Source organism: Sardina pilchardus, chromosome 23 (genome assembly GCF_963854185.1).
Source record: "Sardina pilchardus chromosome 23, fSarPil1.1, whole genome shotgun sequence".
Lineage (NCBI taxonomy): Eukaryota > Metazoa > Chordata > Actinopteri > Clupeiformes > Clupeidae > Sardina > Sardina pilchardus.
In genome coordinates, this window is record NC_085016.1 from 22322093 (window position 1) to 22342033 (window position 19941).

General features: G+C 43.8%; 3 protein-coding genes and 1 non-coding gene across 8 annotated transcripts; 2 read left to right on the top strand and 2 right to left on the bottom strand.

Moving 5' to 3' along the window:
• Positions 1-1112: 1112 nt before the first annotated feature.
• On the bottom strand, positions 1113-4744 carry atp5mc3b (ATP synthase membrane subunit c locus 3b). The gene is made up of 5 exons (XM_062527763.1): positions 4685-4744; positions 4383-4478; positions 3283-3360; positions 2801-2991; positions 1113-1430 (listed from the first exon to the last, which is right to left on the bottom strand). The coding sequence occupies exons 2-5, from the start codon at positions 4419-4421 to the stop codon at positions 1316-1318; spliced, it is 423 nt and encodes a 140-aa protein (XP_062383747.1). The 5' UTR covers positions 4422-4478; positions 4685-4744; the 3' UTR covers positions 1113-1315.
• A 1310-nt stretch (positions 4745-6054) lies between these two features.
• On the bottom strand, positions 6055-15711 carry lnpk (lunapark, ER junction formation factor). 5 transcript variants are annotated; one of them, XM_062527766.1, is made up of 14 exons: positions 15626-15711; positions 15091-15184; positions 14930-14971; positions 13969-14156; positions 13253-13311; positions 13068-13108; positions 12297-12380; positions 12132-12177; positions 11764-11874; positions 10473-10581; positions 9796-9866; positions 9031-9195; positions 8169-8276; positions 6055-7069 (listed from the first exon to the last, which is right to left on the bottom strand). In XM_062527766.1, the coding sequence occupies exons 2-14, from the start codon at positions 15115-15117 to the stop codon at positions 6879-6881; spliced, it is 1242 nt and encodes a 413-aa protein (XP_062383750.1). In that variant the 5' UTR covers positions 15118-15184; positions 15626-15711; the 3' UTR covers positions 6055-6878. The 5 variants fall into 5 exon arrangements, with proteins under 5 accessions (XP_062383750.1, XP_062383748.1, XP_062383749.1 ...); XM_062527764.1 differs by having other exon boundaries at positions 11677-11874; XM_062527765.1 differs by having other exon boundaries at positions 11677-11874; positions 15539-15683.
• A 127-nt stretch (positions 15712-15838) lies between these two features.
• On the top strand, positions 15839-19909 carry ptcd1 (pentatricopeptide repeat domain 1). Its single transcript, XM_062527339.1, has 8 exons — positions 15839-16600; positions 16734-16874; positions 17093-17311; positions 17533-17634; positions 17767-18513; positions 18741-18857; positions 19333-19515; positions 19609-19909. The coding sequence occupies exons 1-8, from the start codon at positions 16103-16105 to the stop codon at positions 19762-19764; spliced, it is 2163 nt and encodes a 720-aa protein (XP_062383323.1). The 5' UTR covers positions 15839-16102; the 3' UTR covers positions 19765-19909.
• LOC134071794 (small nucleolar RNA SNORA16B/SNORA16A family) lies at positions 18918-19047 on the top strand. The gene has a single exon (XR_009937117.1). It is a non-coding gene; the product is annotated as a small nucleolar RNA SNORA16B/SNORA16A family (small nucleolar RNA).
• Positions 19910-19941: the final 32 nt, after the last annotated feature.

The following is a 19941-nucleotide window of genomic DNA, read 5'->3' on the forward strand; positions in this document are numbered from 1 at the left end:
CACAATTTTACATAATGTGTAACACAGACAGCAAACACGTTCAGAAGCCCTACCAATCAATCATCAGCTAGGCCAGAAAGGACTGCTTATGAAATCTTGTATAAGGGGCTAGCAGACTAATAAAACCATGGCATCTGTGGTCATCTTGTTGATATCAGTCAAATCAGTACACAAATGCCAAATAGATGTAGCTCTGGTGTTAACTAGGGCTAATCCTTGAGGGTTTTCTGGGGTTGGGAGATGTGTAGCAAATCTAACTTTGTTATTAAGGTTTACTTTAAACCTAGTCCATGACCAAACTCACACTCTGAAGTGTTGGAGCTTAAAGCAATTATGAATCAATAATGCCTTACATGTTCTCACCTAATTTTACTGCAAGATAATTACTGATAATTCCTAGGAGTATACATAACAATAAACTTGCACACGTATTTTGCGAAGGATACAAAGGTTGTGTCAGTTGTGCAATTTCAGCCTCCATGCAGACTCGGTGTGTAGTAACCTGAACTAAACTTGTCTGTGCATCGTGTGGATTGCTTCAGGCATCACTCATATTTCCACTCTAATTTGACAAATGCCTGTGGTATTAACTACCTCTTGTGCCTACAGGTCTCAAAACACTAATATTTCGCATGACAAGCAAATCCCCAGCACTTTGCATCCATTTGCCCAGCGATTTCACGCCAAACTCGTGCTTTAACAAAACAAAACACAAAACACATCTGCTTACTCCAAGCAATATGCCTCACCCTAAACCATGCACCATGCAAGCTCACATGCATTTGATACGATAACCTTAACCTTCAGAGTACAGTTATGAATTAATACACTACACCACAGATTAGTGTTTTAGCACCATTACTGAAATACTAGTTTTATTGTGATATAATACAAAAGCATCTGGAGATGGATGCCAAGCGGCTTACTGGCACTGGCAGTTCAACTACTCAAGGGACGATCAATCCAAACGCACAAAACACGGCAGCTTCGGATATATTTATATTTAACGGCAGAATGTTTGAGTTCAGATAAATCACCTTGTTCAAGACCAACCTTCCCTTTTTAAGGCGGTGGATGGAACGCAGAGATACAAAAAATTAAAATGCATACTGTTTAAATAGTGAAATACATGTATTTTTAATTCTGTAATTGGTTACATTTTTACAATACATGTTTGTTTTCATATTGTCAACCTTCAACAAAAACTTGGAAAATGTACAGTCATGACACCAACACAGAACGCTTTTGGTAGCCAGAGTAAAATCGGTGGTGACGTGTCTTCTCGGCAGGAGCGGGAGGACGGCGGATGGGGACTTTACATGGCGAACAGGATGAGGAAAGCCACCATCAGACAGAAGAGACCCATGGCCTCAGACAGGGCGAATCCCAGGATAGCATAGGAGAAGAGCTGCTGCTTCAGAGAGGGGTTCCTGAGGAATGAACAAACACACACACACACACACACACACGTTAGCCTCTCATTACCCTTTCAGCAGCAATGTCAAGCCATAGGACCTCATGGTGATGCACTCCCAGCTAGCCTAAGAGTCCTTCTACATGCTAAACAAGACACCTTTTGAAGACCTCTTTTTATGCATTTTAAGACAAGTACACATATTCTGGACCTTTTACCCTCTTGAGGTCAGGTTGCTACGCATGTATTGTTATGCAGTATGGTTTGTATATTATAGTATTTAGTTATTTGGCTATTGATTGAATTTAACATTTAACATCAACCTCAACTTTTATTTTGGGCATGGTTGTTTATTATTGCTATTCTGCGTAATGTAGTATAACTAACTTTTAAATTGTCCACTATTAAATGTAACTATTGTATTGTTACTGATGTCGCTTTGGACAAAAGTGGCTAAACCCCATAACTATTAAGCCTGGTTCCAGACTTTAACCTTTTTCCTTAATGGAAATCTCTATTGAGCTTCTCCTAGACCAGGCCAGGCAATAATCAATGCAGTGGGAAGGTGCCCTTGATGTGTGTGGACATAGGCAAATTACAAAAGGGACAGAACACAGCTTGCTTCTTGATAAGGGCATCAAAGGGAGTGTGATGTTCTGATTATGAATATTATAACAGAAACTCAGAACACAGAGCATACACCTGCCACACAGACTCATTTCATGATGCACCTCTGAAATGGTTTAAACCTTTAGTTTCAGATAGTCGCTTTAATTTTAAATTCTTTTAATTTGATGACTTATTGTTAAATTCCACATCAAATGTGTTGTACAAACGTGTGTAGCTTGTTTTTTTTCTACAGGCTTACTTTTACACTGCATGAGCAAACTCCCTCCAAGTTTCAATCATTCCTGCCAAGGCAGAATCGCCTAAGTGACTTGCAGAGCAGTGCAGACATTTGTGCTACCTGACCATGAGGCCCATAGTGCTTGTACTGTTGGAACACAATCTTCCAACATGAGCACAAGGAGCATAGAGTTCATAGTGCTGTGTCTCGTTAATGGCAACACTTTTCATACTGCACTTATCCACACCTCTCTGTAGACTGATAATGTCCGATCAGGACAGTCACCAGATATCAAATGGATGACTTTTTCCTTTCAAATTTCCTCCTGCACATGATGCGATGCTATAATTGTTGTGACTTACACAAAGGTGTAATTCACACCATGCAACAAGCTCAGGAGATAAAACTTTGAATTAATATTTGTTTGAATACTACAATTAAGCTTTGGCTTAAAAAGTCTGGACTTTCAGGTATCTTTCCCTCAGTAGAGGCTTCAACAGAGCCCAGGTGAAGACCAGGCTCCAGGTGTCCTTGCTCACCTGGCATAACCGATGATGAGGCTGCCGAACACAGTCCCGATTCCAGCTCCGGATCCGGCCACTCCAACGGTGGCAGCTCCGGCACCAATGAACTTGGCGGCGGTGTCGATGTCTCGGCTCACCGAGCTAGTCTGGAAGCCCCGCAGTGCGACCTGGGACATGGGGCTCTGTGGGACAAGGGCTGAGCTAGCCTAGGGAGGGGACAGCAAAACAGACACAAAATATAAACACAACCTTCACAAACTGCCCTTTATGAAACTATGATGGGCAAACTTTCACTTAACCTCTGCTCGAGGGATGAAAGGTTATGGAAGTAATAAGCTACTGGGCCTCGACACACAAACACACTAAGTAATTGAGCTGAAGTAGCAGATGTGGTGTAGACAGCAGAGCATTTCCAATAACAGATGGAACGGGACTTCAAAATCAATCAGGCAAAAGAGCCCCCATCAAAGCCAAAACCAATGTCCAGTTCTGCTCACCTCTCCTGTTCTTGCATCTGGCCTGGAGATCACTGAGGCAGAGAGAGGTCTGTATAGGGCCCTTGATCCAACACGGACCTAGGATTACACAGACAAATCAGTGAGCAGACAATGAGAAGGCAAATGAAGGGCAAGTTGGGATTAAATCATAGTCTTCCATAGGCATTTGGCACAATGCAATTTTAACACAAGTAAAACAGGGAAAATATACAAATTAAATAAACGAGAACTTCTTGTCCTTCAGATAAGTACGAGATGTACTGTACCCTATTTAGTTGAATGCACGCTGGAAAAGGTGGGCGGACCCTAATACAAGTTACCAGTTAGCTATACATTAGCACGTTAGCGTACATTAGTTAGCCGGTGGAATACAAGACATTTTAAACTCCATACTAAAGATATGGGTGACAAAATGGTTAAAGTGGCCAATATCAAACTGACATCAGGAAAAAAAAACTGTTTCGTATGAGCAGCTCAGCTAGTTAGCCCATTGGCAACGGCCATTGAATGTCCTAGCTTGGCATACGGAGGGCACCCGTAGCCAAGTTCATTCACAAAGCAGTATTTCCACAAACGACCATTAAAATAAGATTGAAAGAGAAGCACCCCTAAAATCAACCAGTTGACATCTCCAAGTCCTTGCAGGTGTACTACAGTACACTGGTGTTACTTCAGGGTTTTTAAATGACCTTGAATAGTCACTCCAGACACTATCACCTAGCTAGCGGTTAACGTTAGCCAACTGTCAGAGCGACTCTTGTCAGGCGAAAGACTTTCATCGGTATTGCCTCCAGCAAAAAAAGGCCGCTTGAACACAAAATACTGCACCTACGCATGCATGCTGCGGCGCCGGAAACCCTAGGTTGTATTTGACAATTTAGTGTGCAACGACACTAATGTTCCTCTACACTGAGATGTAACAAAATGAAAGCCTACAGGCCTTGTCAGACGACTAGCGTTAGCGAACATTGGGAAGCTAGCAAGCTGGTTAGCTGAGGAGATGTTCCATTTCAGTCAGGAGAATTTGCTTGTTAGCTAACGTTAGCTCAGGCTTGCTAGCGACACCAGGACAATTTAAGAAAGAAGCGAAAAAGACTCACCAGTGCAGGCGTAGAGACGAACTTTGCACAGGCATACATTTTAGTTGGTTTCGTTGATCGTTAGACTCAACCTAACGGGATAACCTGGGTTTGTCTCTGGAAAGAACGGACAGTTAAGGTCAATGGAATATAAACGTCAAAATAATGATTCCTGTGCTAAATAATTAGTGCACAATATGAAAGACCGCAGGACACATATAAACTGCCGACTGTCATAAAGTTTTAACATTTCCTACTAAACAGATGAAAGACGATTATAATATTCTTTCCCCGGGCTCTCCATTTCATTCCCCTTCACTTACCGGCTGCAGAGGTCGAACCGCTGAGGAACTGCTACGCATGCGTGAACTCTTATTTAAGAGGAGACGCCGCACAAATCCCGGATGACGGCATCGACGCAAGTGAAGGTCACTCCTGTGGAAGTTTATTTAAAGTGGACGGCGTCCACTACCACTATTCCTAACTTAAATACTTTGTTACTCAGCCAAAGGTTAATGTGCTTGTATTACTGCATGACATCTTTGAAAAAGGAACCAGTTCTTGTAGGATTAAGGCAACAGACAATCTATAGACATTCTTATGCTTGTAAATATATTATGAATGTGAATTACTATAGTCATTGTTTGGTTTAATGTCAAGATATTTGCCAGCAATCTGCCAGCAATCTGAGCTATGGTAAAGAGTACAGACTGTACATTTGACCAATAGCGAATTTTAGTGAAGACCTGTAGGGGGAGCTGGCAATACATGGCAACAAATGGCCTACCATCATTATAAGCCTGCTGAACTCTGCAAGGCGTAGTGTACTGTGAAGTTGTATGGCCAAAGTTTAGTATTTCCTACAAAGCTCACCAGCAAAGCGAATCAAAACTCTCAAACAGAGGCTACACTAGGGGACATCTCATAATTAAATAAAAACAAAGCTTCACGATTTGCACTTTAAACCTTTTCACAGTAATGTGAGACCTTTGATTATTTATCAGAGTGGACATTGTAGATAACATCTGACACCTTGATAAAGGCTGTTTTGCCACAACGTTGGCCATGAATAATTATATAAAGAGATCGAAGTGAGCAGCTACTGTGTCTTTAACTTGATAACCTCCTGGCCAGCACTTCTACTCTGGTGTACATGCACATTCCTCTTCCTCGTTTTCTAAACACATGACATTATACCATAGCCTTAGCCATCATTCCCAGTCCATTTCCGCACAACAAATTCATCTTATAAGGTCTTATCAACAGGCAGTTGAGGAGCGACAAGCATTCACCAGCCTCAGCACTCAAGGTCACAGGGTCAAAGGTCAAGGTGACCGTTGCAGATCAGGTGTATTGGTGCGTTCATGAGCAACTGGGAAGTGGGAGAATTCTAGAGTTTAGGGGGGTGCACGTCACACCTGAAATGGGAACTTCCCAGTTTGAGGTGGAGGCTTTAGGAGAGCTCCCAGGAGAATGTTTTGACGTCAATCAACATGTGAACGTTCTCACATCGGAAATGGGGAGTTTAGAAGCGGGAACCTTCCCACTTCCCCGCCGCATGAATGCACTTACATGTCTGGCCAGTTAAACCAGAGGGTTGAAGCCTACGGATGAAGCAGATATTTGGCTAAACTTGCACCACTGAATCTCTCTATTGATGCTTTAAAAGATTGAAGTGAGGCACAACAAATAGTTGTGTGAAGTTACAAAGTTTATTTGGCGTGCCATGCCATGCATAAACACTCAGCAAAAGCTGACATACCGACATGTGGCATCCAGAATGCACAACTCTGCAGACGACCCATACGACTGCATACAATAACAACAACATATACAGAGCAAAAAGTAATAACTTATCAGTTAATCATAGTGCACATTTTCTAAAACACTGTAGCAGTAGTGACCCCATCCTAGGCATAAAAGCTAAAATGAGGTCTTTTAAACGAGATAGCACTGTCTTAGGAGTGGCAAAAATCATACGAACACAGACTGTCAATCCGCACATATAAGGAGCTGCCAGTTTTAGAGGACAAAGCGACCCTTCTCATGGACATGAGTTTGCCACTTTTCCAACCCCTCTCAGTTAAGAGCTGACATAACATGTTCTCCGACAGAAAAGGCACAAAAACTAGCATCTCAAATGGACACAAAGACAATTTGTTAATTTGAACATCTTTAACACTTTTGAACTAATAAATAAATATGGCAAATCATATATAAAAAATATTGGCAAAGACTCACTGAAAGACAGTTACTTCGCATTCTTTTGATCATCCAAAATATGTAAACTCCTACCCTCTTAACTTAAACTAGAATGATTCCATGCTAGTTGCAGCCCTATGCAGTGCAAATAAAAGAAACCTTAAATCATGTAAACATGAGGGAAACAAAAAGGAAGTAAAACCCTGTCATCTTTTTAACCCATAACCAAATCTGTCCAACAATCTACCAGAGCGCGCACATCCGTCTGAGAAGACGACCGTCATGATTTATTAAAATCGCAAAAATCAACTGATATCACTCCGAATCCTCCACTTCCTGCCTCCTGCTCCTTGCTCCGCCCACTTCAGTGTCCTCTTGTGACACGGGGGAGGGGCTACGTCGTGAAACAGGTACATCTGACTCCTCCTCTTCCTCCATCACGTCCTGAGTGGGCGTCGCCTCAGCCGTATTGTGCTGATCTGAGGCCAGGTCGCCCTCTGGCTCGCCTGTTCAGAATGAAACATGGATTTTTATTTTACAGACATACACTGCGATAATGTGTCTTGTGTGTTACTGCGCACACACGACTGTGTCAACAATGAGGCGAATCAGAGTCGGAGATTAGGCAGCCATTCCACACCAGATTAACGAACACACACAATCTGATTAGTTGGAAACGAGAACCCAAAGCCACAATGCAACGGCGTTTATGAATTACCCAAGCTAACTGCCTTTCATATCCATGTTTGCAAACAAAGATAGAGTATTTTTTTTCCAGTGAGAAAAGAGGTCCAACTCATGCTTGAGAGTTTATGAATTCACAAATCTTTTTGTGTGTGTGTGAGTGTGTGTGTGTGTGTGTGTGTGTTTGCGTGTGCATGCGCGTATGTCAGTGTGAGTGTGAGTGTGTGTGGTGTGTGTGTCTATATGAGCATAAGTGTGTGTGTGTGTGTGTATATGAGTGTAAGTGTGAGTCTGTGTGTGAGTACGTTTTGTGTGCATCTGTTTTGATTGACAATAGGTTTTCGTAAGGGTATTTGATTAAACAGCATGATTAGTGAAAATTACATGTCACTCTGACCCGTATCTGACCGGTACAAAACTGACTTCTTGTGTTAGCCTTGGCAGAATCATAAGCACTTATCAATCATTTGCACACACACACACACACACACACACACACACACACACACACAGTTGGTCATAACTGATTTCAAAAGGAGTATGATATTATATTGAGAAGTGAATTTAAAATTTGTTTTCATGAAGGCTGATTAATAATGCAACAGGTGAAAGGAAAGGGATCTGTTTGATTAACCAGAAAATGTGTATAAAGAAGAGTGTGATTAGTAGAAGTGTATCATTTGTTTTTGGTTTGTTGGTTTGAGTGTGTAAGGGTTGGAGATCATTGAGAGGATGCATTTGAGAGGGTGTCTGTGGCTGTGTGTGTGTGTGTGTGTGAGAGAGAGAGAGAGAGTATGAGTGAGTGCATATTGGAATGTTCATGTTAAGATGTGTGGGTCATATGTAGAGTATAGACAGTATATGTGTGTGTGTGTGTGTGTGTGTGTGTGTGTGTGTGTGTGCGCACGCACTCCTGGACACCTGAGTTTGGGGCACTGCTGAAACTGTGTACTTTATTCCATGGAGCAGCTGCTGAAGTCGGGGGAGAGGAACTACCCGACGCAACACCTCCAGTATCACCTATCCTCTCTACAACACACACACACACACGCGCACACACAGCACACGGAAAGGCACATCAACACAATACCGTTTGTCCATGTTGACCCTCTGGAACAGAGCAGGGAGGATGTCCAGAAGTGTGGATCAACACAAATACACATATACACACACACACAATGGATTACAATGAACTACAATGAACAACTTATGATTTCATGGCAAAACTTGATGACAAACAACTGCAAATGAAACGAATGAGGAACGTGTTGAGGTTTAGAGGTCACATGATGCTCAGCAGGACGAATGATCACAGATGAATGAATAACATGACGGATTGACGACCCACCTCTCCAACAGGTCTACACACACCATCCAAAATGTCCAAACCGTGTGTGTGAGGACAGAGTGAGTGTGAGGACAGTGTGTTTCTGTGTTGTGTGTCTAACTGGTCCAATCTGTGCATGAATCTTGAATTTCCCCTTGGGGATCAATAAAGTATCTATCTATCTATCTATCTATGAGTGTGTATGAAAACAATATGTTTTTTATTCTATGTGTCTAATTTGTCATAACAGTGAGCGTGTGTGAGGACAGTGTGTGTCTTTTTTCTTGTGTGTCTAATTTCTTTATGTTTATGTCTGATGGAATGAAGCACAGTGACGGCACACAGTAGGCTGAGAAAACCTGTAGTGTCTCGAGGCGATCACGACAACGAGCTTCCTGTCTCTAAACGACACCATGGCGGACATGGCGCTGGCGCCAACTTCAACAGTGTGCCCACCTGTGCCCGCGTCGCTGTCCTCCGCGCTGTCCCGCGCCTCCGAGGACTCCGGGGCGGGCGAGCCCGAGCGCAGCCGCCTCTCGAAGCTGAACTCGGGGAGTCGGGGTGCCTGGGGCCGCGTCTTACGCGCAGGGTTCAGGAAATAACAGTACGCGCACCTGTAGGCTGGAGAGAGAGAGAGAGAGAGAGAGAGAGAGAGAGAGAGAGAGAGAGAGAGAGAGAGAGAGAGAGAGAGAGAGGACAGGAAGATCAGTCAGCGCCACCTGCTGGTGGATGGATGACATTAACAGTGTCATAACACAATGGAGCACTGGACCCTGGTGATCAGGTCATCGTGACAGGGTGTGCAGATTTTGTGTAAGCGTAAGAGGCGTGTTACGTATGCAAGTGTGTATGTGTCAGTGTGTGTGACAAACTGCATGAGTGGGTGAGTTAGTATGTGTTTGTATGTGTGTGAACACAAGAATGTGCTTTTTAATTTCCCGCATATAAGCCGCATTGTGTATAAGCCGCAGGACAGTGTTTTATGCGAGTTAAAAGAAACAACACCATATTGATACGATACCATATTAACTGTCCCCATGTATTAACCTCATAGATGAAGAAATTTTGCAAAAAAGATTTTTTGTACTTGGAGACTAATGATAGATGCACAATAAGTCACATGAATAGGAGGTATGGAACTGACAATACTGTGTGTGTGTGTGTGTGTGTGTGTGTGTGTGTGTGTGATGAGCCAAGGTGTGTTGGAATATCCCATCTCACCGACAAACTCAAACTCCTCCTTGAGGGCCATGCCGTTATGGGAGAAACACTGCTGGCAGATGAGCGCGTACCTGAGGACAAGAGGGGAGCAAAAGATGGGTTAGTTCATTATATAGCCACAAGCTGTTGCTCAACACACACAGAGAGAGAGAGAGAGAGAGAGAGAGAGAGAGAGAAAGAGAGGGTGTATGTGTGAGCGAGAGAGAGGCAGTGTGTATGTTTGTGTAATGAGCGAGAGAGAGAGAGAGAGAGAGAGAGCAAGAGAGAGAGAGAGAGAGCTGAGAAGAATTCAGTTCAAATCATTTTTTTTCTGTGATTAATCACCAAGGAGCATTCCAAGGACAGCAGGCATAGAAAAGAACACCCTAGTAAATGACAGGCATTTGGCGTTTAGATCTCATTACATCACATCACTCAGCCAACACCAAATTTCAAATAACACTCACGCATACATAATCCTTCCAAAGGGGATGAGAAAAATGACTTTCAGTTTTGCCAAATGCCCTTAATGATCATTTGTTCTGAATGTGGGATTAAGGCTCCACTCAAGACCTCGGATATGATCTGACTCTCACTAGCAGTGCGTGTGTGTGTGTGTGTGTGTGTGTGTGTGTGAGAGTATCAAGTCTGGCGTGCATTTCTGGCACACAGGGAGTAAATGATGATGAAATATCCACCTGTTCTGAGGTCCGTCCCCCACCAGATACTCAATGACACGGTCCACTGGCCCCCTCTCCCTGGGCAGGATGGGACGTACCAACTGAGGACCAGGGGGTTGATGGCCAACTGTCATAGGCAGGCACAAACATGCACACACACACACACACAAAACAAGCAATCAAGTATTAAACACTACGTACTCAGAATGAAAGGATAAGACTGGTCACTGCATGTCATCACCACCCTACCAAAACATTCACACATTAAGCATGCACAAGACACACACACACACACACACACACACACACACACACGCACACACGGTGTATACAAACACAGGACACAATGACAGAGATGGAGGCTTGCGAGACCTTAACTGCATTTAGGAGACAATTGGGAGTGCGTTTTAACCTGAAACATAAAGTTTACTGCATCAGTCTTTCTACATGATCAGCTGATTTAGGAGACAATTGGGAGTGCGTTTTAAGAGAACCTGAAACATAAAGTTTACTGCATCAGTCTTTCTACATGATCAGCTGCTGACTCCACCAGTGGAATATCTGATTTATTATGCTACACAAGAATGCATCTGATCCCCTATAAGAAGCTTGTCGGATTAACTTCCATACCTACAAGAGTGTAATAAAGAGAAGCCTTTACTTCAGCCCTCAGCTCCCTGCTTGCTTAACTGCCCTGAGCTTCAAGCACCACTGTGGCTAGGTCAACAAAGAGGAACGATCACCACTAGCAGCACCAATACTGCTGCTGTTACTACTACAACTACTGACTGGCTGCGACCAAGTTTCATAACTGTAGTGTTTGTCACTCTTATTGTATGTCTGTTACAGAAACTGAATTATTGATGCATTTAAATAGGGAAAACTAAGCTAAGCTAAGTGCTAGCAAAGTGGCGCCGCGCGCCAGAATGCACGCATTGAGACGAGAGAGGTATGTATCAACTCGTCTTACCTAAGGGAATAACATAGTTTAATATGAAAAAAGTCTGACATGAGGCTAAGCCAAACAGGACACCTGAGCAGCTACTGTGTTCCTGTGATGGGGCGTTGTCTACAGCTCATGGAAGTGACACTGCCTGACCTAATGCCAAACCTAGGAGCAGTGGTTTGAGCCAGCGGGTGTGGCAGGGCGGACTGGGGCCCTGTGGCCGCCCCGCTGGTTTCGCCCCCTGGTGGCAGGGAGGTGCGGGGCGGGTGGGCTAACCTGGCCCCATGTGCGGACTGTAGGGGGTGGGGCTCCTCCTCAGGGGGGTGGCAGCGCTCGTGCTCGCGCCCGCCTCGGGGGGCCCACCTGGGGCAGCGCGGGGCATCATGGGGGTACCAGCGGGCGTGACGCCCAGGGGCGGGCCGGGACGTTGCCCTGGCATCGGTGTCCCCATGGGAACGTTACGCCGACGGAGATCTGGAAACAGGACAGGGGGAAAGGGAGAGAGAGAAAGTTTTACACACCAAAACATGACTTATTTATGACTTACGAAGAAAACATGTGACATATAATACACAATAAATTACAGATGAAAAGAAAATTAAATCTATTGGATCTGTCAGATGACTAGATGGACATCTAAATTAAGCAATGTAGATGAAAGATAAAGGAATGACCGATGTTAGAGTGGGGAATGACCGATGCTAGAGTGGGGAATGTCTGGACTAACTGACCTGGTCTTGGAGTCATATGAGATCCCGAGGGAGTGGATTCCGCTTCCTGAGGGGGCAAAACGGAACAATTTCACACATCAACAACAACAACAGGAGTTTCTTTCTAAGCCATCCTTAATACTGAAAATGAAAGTCTTCCCAAAGTTTTGAACGGAGCACACTCACGGCTTTCTTCTTTGCGTCTGGGTCAAATCTCTCTAAGATCAGTTTGGCATTTTTGTATGTTTCCTTCTCCATGACCTCCTCTAACTGAGAAACAATGAATTCAAATCAGAACTTGTATAAAGAAAACACAAGAAACATACTTATAAAAGTCAAGTCACATCACGCATACATCTATACCTTGCATTACCAAACACTATACAATACAGTATATTGCATGCATAGACACACTGACCATACAGTAAGCATTTATGTATGAACACATTATGTTGGTGTGTGTATGTGTGCATGGTTGTATATGTATCTGTGCATGTGCATGTGTGTGCATCTTCTGAGGTGTGTGTATGTGTGTGAGTGTGTGTGTGTGTGTGTGTGTGTGTGTGTGTGGTGGGGGGGGGGGGGGGGGGGGGGGGGTATCGTATCTCCTGAGGTGTGTGTGAGTGTGTGAGTGTGTGTGTGTGTGTGGGAGGGGGGGTCTCCTGAGGGGTGTGTGGGTGTGTATCTCCTGAGGTGTTGGTGTGTGCGTGCTTGTGTGTGTGTGTGTTAATGTTAGCATTGGCAGCACTGCCTAACTGTGCCTCGGTGAAACGAGGTCATGGTGGGACTGAGGTAGAGAGAGACAGGGAGACAAGGGAGCCCGCTGCTAATAAAATAGGGCATCGCGAGGATGAGATGAAGAGGCATCTGCAGACAATGCACTACTTTTAGCGCAGGTTAAAGTAACAGCAGCCATGAGAAGAGTGCTGTGCTAGTAGCATTCTGAAGGACACTTACTATCTTCTTTTTTTCTACTTTCAAGTCTTCTAGTTTGTCATCTGTAAAAATAGAAGCACAGCAAGCATTATGTTTGGGTTTTAAGAGCAGTTAAAGTCAAGAGTCAAGAGTATTATCTGAGTTGCATTTATGAGAGCAAGAATGCTAAGGGGATTTGGCACGAGAGTTTAAGGAAAAGGACCTACTGTTTCTCTCAGTTCGTTTGGAAAACAAGAAGATAAGGAGTTTCCTCAAGAACCACACTCTAGGGTGGGGGGAGACAGCCGCACACAAAAAAGGGTTAACTTGTATGAAATTGCCAAGAACATAAATTGAACAGAAAGACTCAAAATCTTTTCCAAAGATCAACAAAGGCTGCAACGGTCAACAAAGACTGCAATTGCTCCAATTCCTAGCTTGGCTGACCTACTGATTTTGTTGTTACAATGGTCAAACTTATAATAAGTAACTAGTGGAGCCAGAAATTATGAAAGGTACCAAAAAAGACCAAAAGAACCTTCAGCCAATGGAACTACAGTAGATGGCAAAGACACATAGTCTGCCAATTTCCTGTTCATACATTAAGCCTCATCATATAATAAAAGATATCTCCAAAGAAGATTCCCATTGAAGTCTTCTTTTAGTGACTAAAGCCATCAATGCCAGTGGCGCCAGGCTGGCACCATTATTATTATTAATGTTTATTTGATATGGACGTAGCAATTACAATGGACTAACCAGATGCATTGTTTGAGTGTTTTACCACAGGTGCTAATTCGCAACACTTGCCCATAGGCAGCTTTTAAACAGATAGAGCAATTACAATATCAAGAAAAAGGAGAAACCAGACAAAGATAGAAAAAAACAACAACAATAGATCAAAACAAATGGTTATCAGACGGGCAGACAGGAGGGCACTCACAGCACGGGGAAGAACAGCAGCGGCAGCGCCATGACGATGCGAGCGCCCCACTCGTCGGGCAGGTAGCAGAAGTAGACGCACAGGCAGGTGAACAGGTAGAGCATGGACGAGTAGAACAGCAGGCGGCCCACCCACAACTTCTGCAGCCGCTGGTTCTTTGCCCGAAACTCCTCAAGGTCATTGATGTCCTGATGAACAATACACACACACACACACTGAAAGGTCATTTGTGTTTCATACACTCGCAGACAGATACATACCAACATACAGTGATGTTGGAGGACACCATGCTTGAGGACAGAGACACTAAAGACCACTTTAGGCCTTTTGGATATTCACTCATAAAACAATGTGGCATTACTAGTGATGATAACCCCTTCAAATGATTAACGGTCATTTCAGTGTGAACTCTCACTCATCATTGATTAAATCAATGGCACGTGATGAACGACTGTGATCTAGGAAGCATAAGTGGGTTTAACAGGATTTAGCTATCAAAAGACTTGATCATATGCAACTGGGGCAGCTGATCAGTTCTGGCCTAGATCTGGCATGCATCCGTGTCAGATCAGGGCTGGATCTAGCCTGGGCTAACTCAGCCGAACCGGTTTGCAAATCTGGTTCATCTGGATTCACTCAGGCTAGGCTGGATGTATGCCGCTGTTGGGCTGGGAGTTAGCACTACAGATGGCAGTTTGACAGAAGTCCAGCTCTCCAGTTCTGGTGTCAGAGTTGTGACAGTGCCAGTGAGGCTAGTTAAGGTCAGCCAAAATACTTTACAGAGGGACACATGCGGCTGTCAGTCCTATGCTCACACAGACAGGAAGAGTGTGAAACAAGGACAAAATATATAAACAAACAGATAGGATTATGAATGTGTGGGATAAAGAATATGAGTGGGTTGAGGGAAGAAAAAGTGACAGAGAGCTTTGGTGAAATGCCATTTGAGATGCCAGCCTACCTTGTCCAAGCTTTCCAAAAGCTCCACTGTGGAAGGCTTTGCCTGATAAAGATATGAGTGTTAGCGTTGTCACATACATACGCTGGCCACATTCCATGTATTCCACAACTCAGGCATGCCATACGGTACCATTTAGTATCAACACAAGAATGAAATGGTACCTTCCACCGGGAAAGAACAGCTCCCATTGCTAAAAAACTGCCCTGCCCACGTAGAGCCCTTCTTTGTCCGGGAGAAACGGAGAGAAATCCTCGCCTGAAAAGACGATTTTGCTTTTGACAACGTGTAGCAACTATACATGTTCTTCTGTTAACGTAAACATCGATAGCCTGAACGACAACGTGACAAAGGAGTGGTCAAAGTCTGATTAACGTTAACGCTAGCAAGTTACAGCAAGTCACTTAACCTAGCAAACAGGTTAAAACGGTTATAGCTAATAAACGACATCATCTTGATCTCAACAAAGACTGGAAACATATTAGAGATAATTCACTGACCAACTTTACAGCATACAACTACTAACGTTACTAGCGTGTGTTTACAGTCAGGCATCATCAACTGCACTGTAATTGCATTGATGGACGACTATGGCTACGATACCAAAAGAACCTTCAACAGTCTGTATGAAATCTTACAGAGACGTCGTACATAGCTGAAATGTCTAAGATGAACACATCACGAAATCAGTTTAGTTACCCTTTGTTCAATTCAGATCCAAACGACTTCAACGGTGACAGTCCCACCACCAAGCGTACATTCTTTGAACTGTTTTTCTCCAACGACAGAAAGACTCTAAATTTGACGAGCTATTCTCCTCGGGAAGTGACGTATATTTCCCGGAAGCTTCTCGTAAAGCAATAGATCACAGAGCACTGTTCGTCTGTGCCCATTTATATTACAACACTTTCTATTTTGGAGTGATAGGTTAATATTAAAGCCTCGTTGATATTTACAGTATCATACCACACAATAGATGTGTGCCAGAAGTTATAACCAACCCCATTATATATTTATCGGCGATTGATTCGATATGTCTTGCTGGAACCTTGACATGCGTCGAGGAAAGCATCTGTCCACACGAGTACTGTATGCATCAGTTGTCTGCCTCATTTAACAATTGAAATGAGTTATTTTTGTGTGATCATGTTATAATTGTACTGCACGGTCTTCATAATGTTGAGGCTTTTATCTCACCCGTGTGTTAGGGCACGCTTTTGTATCGCGGACCTCTGTGTTCAGCATTACTGTGTACAGTATAGTGTCACAGTCCCGTGGCGGTCAGTGCTGACATCAAATGCATTGGGTTCGAGTTCTGTTTGTCCAGTCAGACTCAGACCCATAGACCAACAGCATAGACAGTTTGCGGCGTCAGTACTGCACACTCCCCGTCGAAAGCCCCGACAGAGGACCGATGTGAGTGAATCCACCAGGAACATCCGTGAGACTGAGCAAAACTCTGAGGTCTCTAAACCCGATCATGCATTTGGTGACTATTCGCCCGAGTACACTAAGAGAACCACATTCAAAAAGTCCTCACCCCATTACGTGGATCTACGGTACACCGAAGGAGAGGACGAAAAACGGCGGCCTAAATTTAGATCTAGGACGGGACAGACTAACACACCAAACTGGTACTTTCTTCAGTGCAAGAAACTCATCAAGGAGGACAAGGTAAACCAGTTGTTTCAAAGAATGAGGACTGCTATTTAGAATGCGTAGTTTTCCCCTGGAGCAGTTTAGAGCTATTCTATTTAGATATAGATGTACATCTTGACCTTTGCCCCATTCTTTCTGTCTCATGTAGCTGCCTGAAGCATTGGACATGTTCGAAACAGAGATGTTACAAGGAGAGAGACTTCAACCTGAGGAGTTTAACTACACGGTGCTGATAGGAGGCTGCGGTCGGGTTGGCTACGTCAAGAAGGCCTTCAAGCTCTATCAAGATGTACGATACTCATACATGTATTGTACAGACATACACATTCATGCCCTTGATCAAAAGAGACAGTTCTCCCACCCCACTGTTTGTTCTGAAATTGTCATTTGTGCACTGACCATTCCTCTTGATGTGATGCTGTCCTCATGTTTCTGACATGTTGCTAATATGTTACATTGTGATGGATGTGAAATGAGTTTGATGTGATTGTTCTGTGTCCTGCTCAGATGAAGAAACGGGGCCTCGAGCCAACAGAAGCCACTTACACTGCCCTCTTCAATGCTTGTGCGGAGTCACCATGGAAACAGTCTGCGTTGGAGCAGGCTCTGAAACTGGAGCAAGAGCTGCGCAGGAAGAACATTCCGCTCAACCCTATTTCCCACCGTGCTTTGCTGAAGACAATGGCTCTCACTGCTGACCTCCAAAGCGCTCTTCGTGTCTTCCGGGTATAGATCAAGGCCACATATCATTTTACCCTCACACATATACATATACATAATATTGCCAAATATGGAATATTTTAGTAAAGCTGAATGAAGTTGAATGAAGATGAATAATTGTCTGTCTGTAGAGAAGTATCTTCAACTGTGCAAATACAAATTAATCTCTCTCTCTCCCTCTGTTTGTATCTTTCTATCTATTTATCTATCTACCTATGTGTGTGTAGGATATGCTGGCGTGTGGTCATCCCATAACACAAGAAACATTTCAATGCTTGCTGATGAGCTGTGTAAAAGACAAGACTGATGGATTCAGACTTGCACTGCAGGTAATACGCAGTCATCTCGTCTGCGGGTTTATACAGATCATTCACAAACTGCATACAGTATACACCTACACTACAAAGACAGACGTTGTATGATGACTGGCTGAATTTACAAGGAATAATTTTCCCTTTCAGGTTTGGCACCAGATGTTAAAGATGGGTATAAAGCCGGACACTCACAACTACAACATTTTACTACGTGCCACACGGGACTGTGGAATTGGAGATGTTGCCCTGGCCTCCAAGTTACTTTTAAAGAAACAGAATACCTCCCCTCTCACACTCGGGGCAGGGACGAGGGACCGCAGAGCCAAAATCAAGGAGAGCTCTCGGCCCAGACCTCTGGATATCGATGCCTTTGAAAGTCAGTTGTTTGCGGATACACGCTCACAGCAGACAGACACAGAGAGCATAGAGTCGACTGAAAAAGGCAGAACAGAGAAGAAACACTCACACACACAAGAAGCCCAAAGAGCGAACGTAACAGACAGACAACAGACTACAGACAGTCAAAGTGCACTTCAGGTTTACGACAGCGGTATGTCCATCCACTCACCTGGTTCATCAGCTTTCTCCCCACCAAACCTCCTGGATCCAGCCACATTGCGCTCTGACAACCTATCTCTGGGAACCGTGAGCTCTGCGTCTGATAGGCTGGCACTGATTGGCAGCATGGAGGGTTTTCTTGGCAAGATGGCCGAGCAGGGTTTGCAACCCACCCTGAAGACTCTTACTCTGCTGGCTGACGTTGTGGAGCCAGGCGACCAGGCAGTCCAGGCTCTCCTCTCAGTGGCCAATGAAAACAAGATCAAGCCCGACGTCCCCTTCTTCAACACGCTGATCAGAAGGGCAGCTATGACTGGCGACCTGAAGGGGGCAAAGGTCAGAGCCATACCATTCTGACCCCTTTGGGTACCTGTTGTTTCACCGGTGATGGAATTATATACCACCGTGGCTTTGGGACTTGTACTTTAACACTCTTTATCTCAGCAGTTACACACTCTGTCTTCTTGACTCTTGTTTCTGTTGATCTCTTGTAATCTCAACGGTTGTCTCTGTTCAATCAATTTGTCTCTTTTGTTTCCTGTCTCTGTGTCCTCTGCTGTCAGGCCACCCTGGAGATGATGTCCAATAGGAAGCTACTTCCAGATGTGAAGTCCTTCTGTAACGTGGCTTTGGCTTGCAACACAAAACATGCAGGACTACAGTTGCTCTCTGACATGGAGGTACGATTATTATATGATGGGTGATGGGAAATGTAGTCTGCCCCATGATTTCCTCAACTCGTATGGCTTCACAGAGGTCCCTGCTGCCCAGATATGGCAGCTGTGGTCTAAGAGGAGCCTAAATGAACACTTCTCCTGACAGCCACTGGTCATTTCATTGACCCAGTGACAGAAAAGGAGAAGGACAGAATGTAAAAGCAAGGATGTTTGATTCAAGGAGCTGTCTGAGCTCAGCTCTGGCTATCTTAATTGTCCTTATTTGGTGATGTGTGGTATGAATGTCTTGTATTTGAACAGCAAGCAATACACCCAGAGCAAGAGTGGATGAATAGTAATTCCTTTATTATTGTTTAAATGTTGAAGAATCTGTGAAATAACCATGAAATAACCATTCATTCACTCTCTAATGTCTTGTTTTCCTGGAACATCTCCGCTCTCTCATTTAATCATGTATCTTTTATTTTTTCTGGTGCAGTCTTGTCGTCTTGCACCCAATGCACATGTTTACAGTGCACTTATCAGACAAGCAAGCAGACGTCTAGACTATGTCTACCTCAAGGAGATTCTGGCATCCATGCATGAGAAGCAGGTTGCCCCAAATGAGGTCATTCTTAGACAGCTTGAGTTTGCTGCTCAATATCCTCCAAACTATGACAAGGTCAGTATGACTGTAGTATACATCTTAATGCTCTCATAAACGTTCTCTCTATTTTAATTACATATACCTTTCAACTTGTCGTTTTCCCCTCAGTATAAATCCAAGAATATTTACTTGGAGAAGATTGATGGTTTCCGTGGATTCTACCAGGTGTGGCTACAGATAATGCCGGGGCAGGAGACTCCTCACCCTTGGGAGAAGTTTCAGACACAGAAAACTGCAACAGAAGAAGAGGATACTGAAAAATAAATGTCCATAATGAAAACATTGGTTGCACACTTAGCCTCAGACTTTCTCTTTACCCCCTTTTGATAATCTAAATAGTAGACCCCTATCCTGTGATTGTAAATAATGAAAATATGTAATGTGTGGCAAAGCTAATAAAATTCTTATAAACTTTTGTTATTGTTAATTTCAAATCAATGA

Excerpts from the sequence above, each read along its gene's own strand:
- ptcd1 (XM_062527339.1), top strand. The coding sequence starts at position 16,103 with ATGTTGAGGCTTTTATCTCACCCGTGTGTTAGGGCACGCTTTTGTATC. Across the intron at positions 17,635-17,766 it reads GATTCAGACTTGCACTGCAG|GTTTGGCACCAGATGTTAAA; the intron begins GTAATACGCAGT and ends TTTCCCTTTCAG. Across the intron at positions 18,514-18,740 it reads GCGACCTGAAGGGGGCAAAG|GCCACCCTGGAGATGATGTC; the intron begins GTCAGAGCCATA and ends CTCTGCTGTCAG.
- lnpk (XM_062527764.1), bottom strand. The coding sequence starts at position 15,117 with ATGGGAGCTGTTCTTTCCCGGTGGAAG. Across the intron at positions 11,875-12,131 it reads TCATATGACTCCAAGACCAG|ATCTCCGTCGGCGTAACGTT; the intron begins GTCAGTTAGTCC and ends TCCTGTTTCCAG. Across the intron at positions 10,582-11,676 it reads CAGTCCGCACATGGGGCCAG|TTGGCCATCAACCCCCTGGT; the intron begins GTTAGCCCACCC and ends TGCCTATGACAG.
- atp5mc3b (XM_062527763.1), bottom strand. The coding sequence starts at position 4,421 with ATGTATGCCTGTGCAAAGTTCGTCTCTACGCCTGCACTG. Across the intron at positions 3,361-4,382 it reads TCGTCTCTACGCCTGCACTG|GTCCGTGTTGGATCAAGGGC; the intron begins GTGAGTCTTTTT and ends GTGTAATCCTAG. Across the intron at positions 2,992-3,282 it reads CAGATGCAAGAACAGGAGAG|GCTAGCTCAGCCCTTGTCCC; the intron begins GTGAGCAGAACT and ends TCCCCTCCCTAG.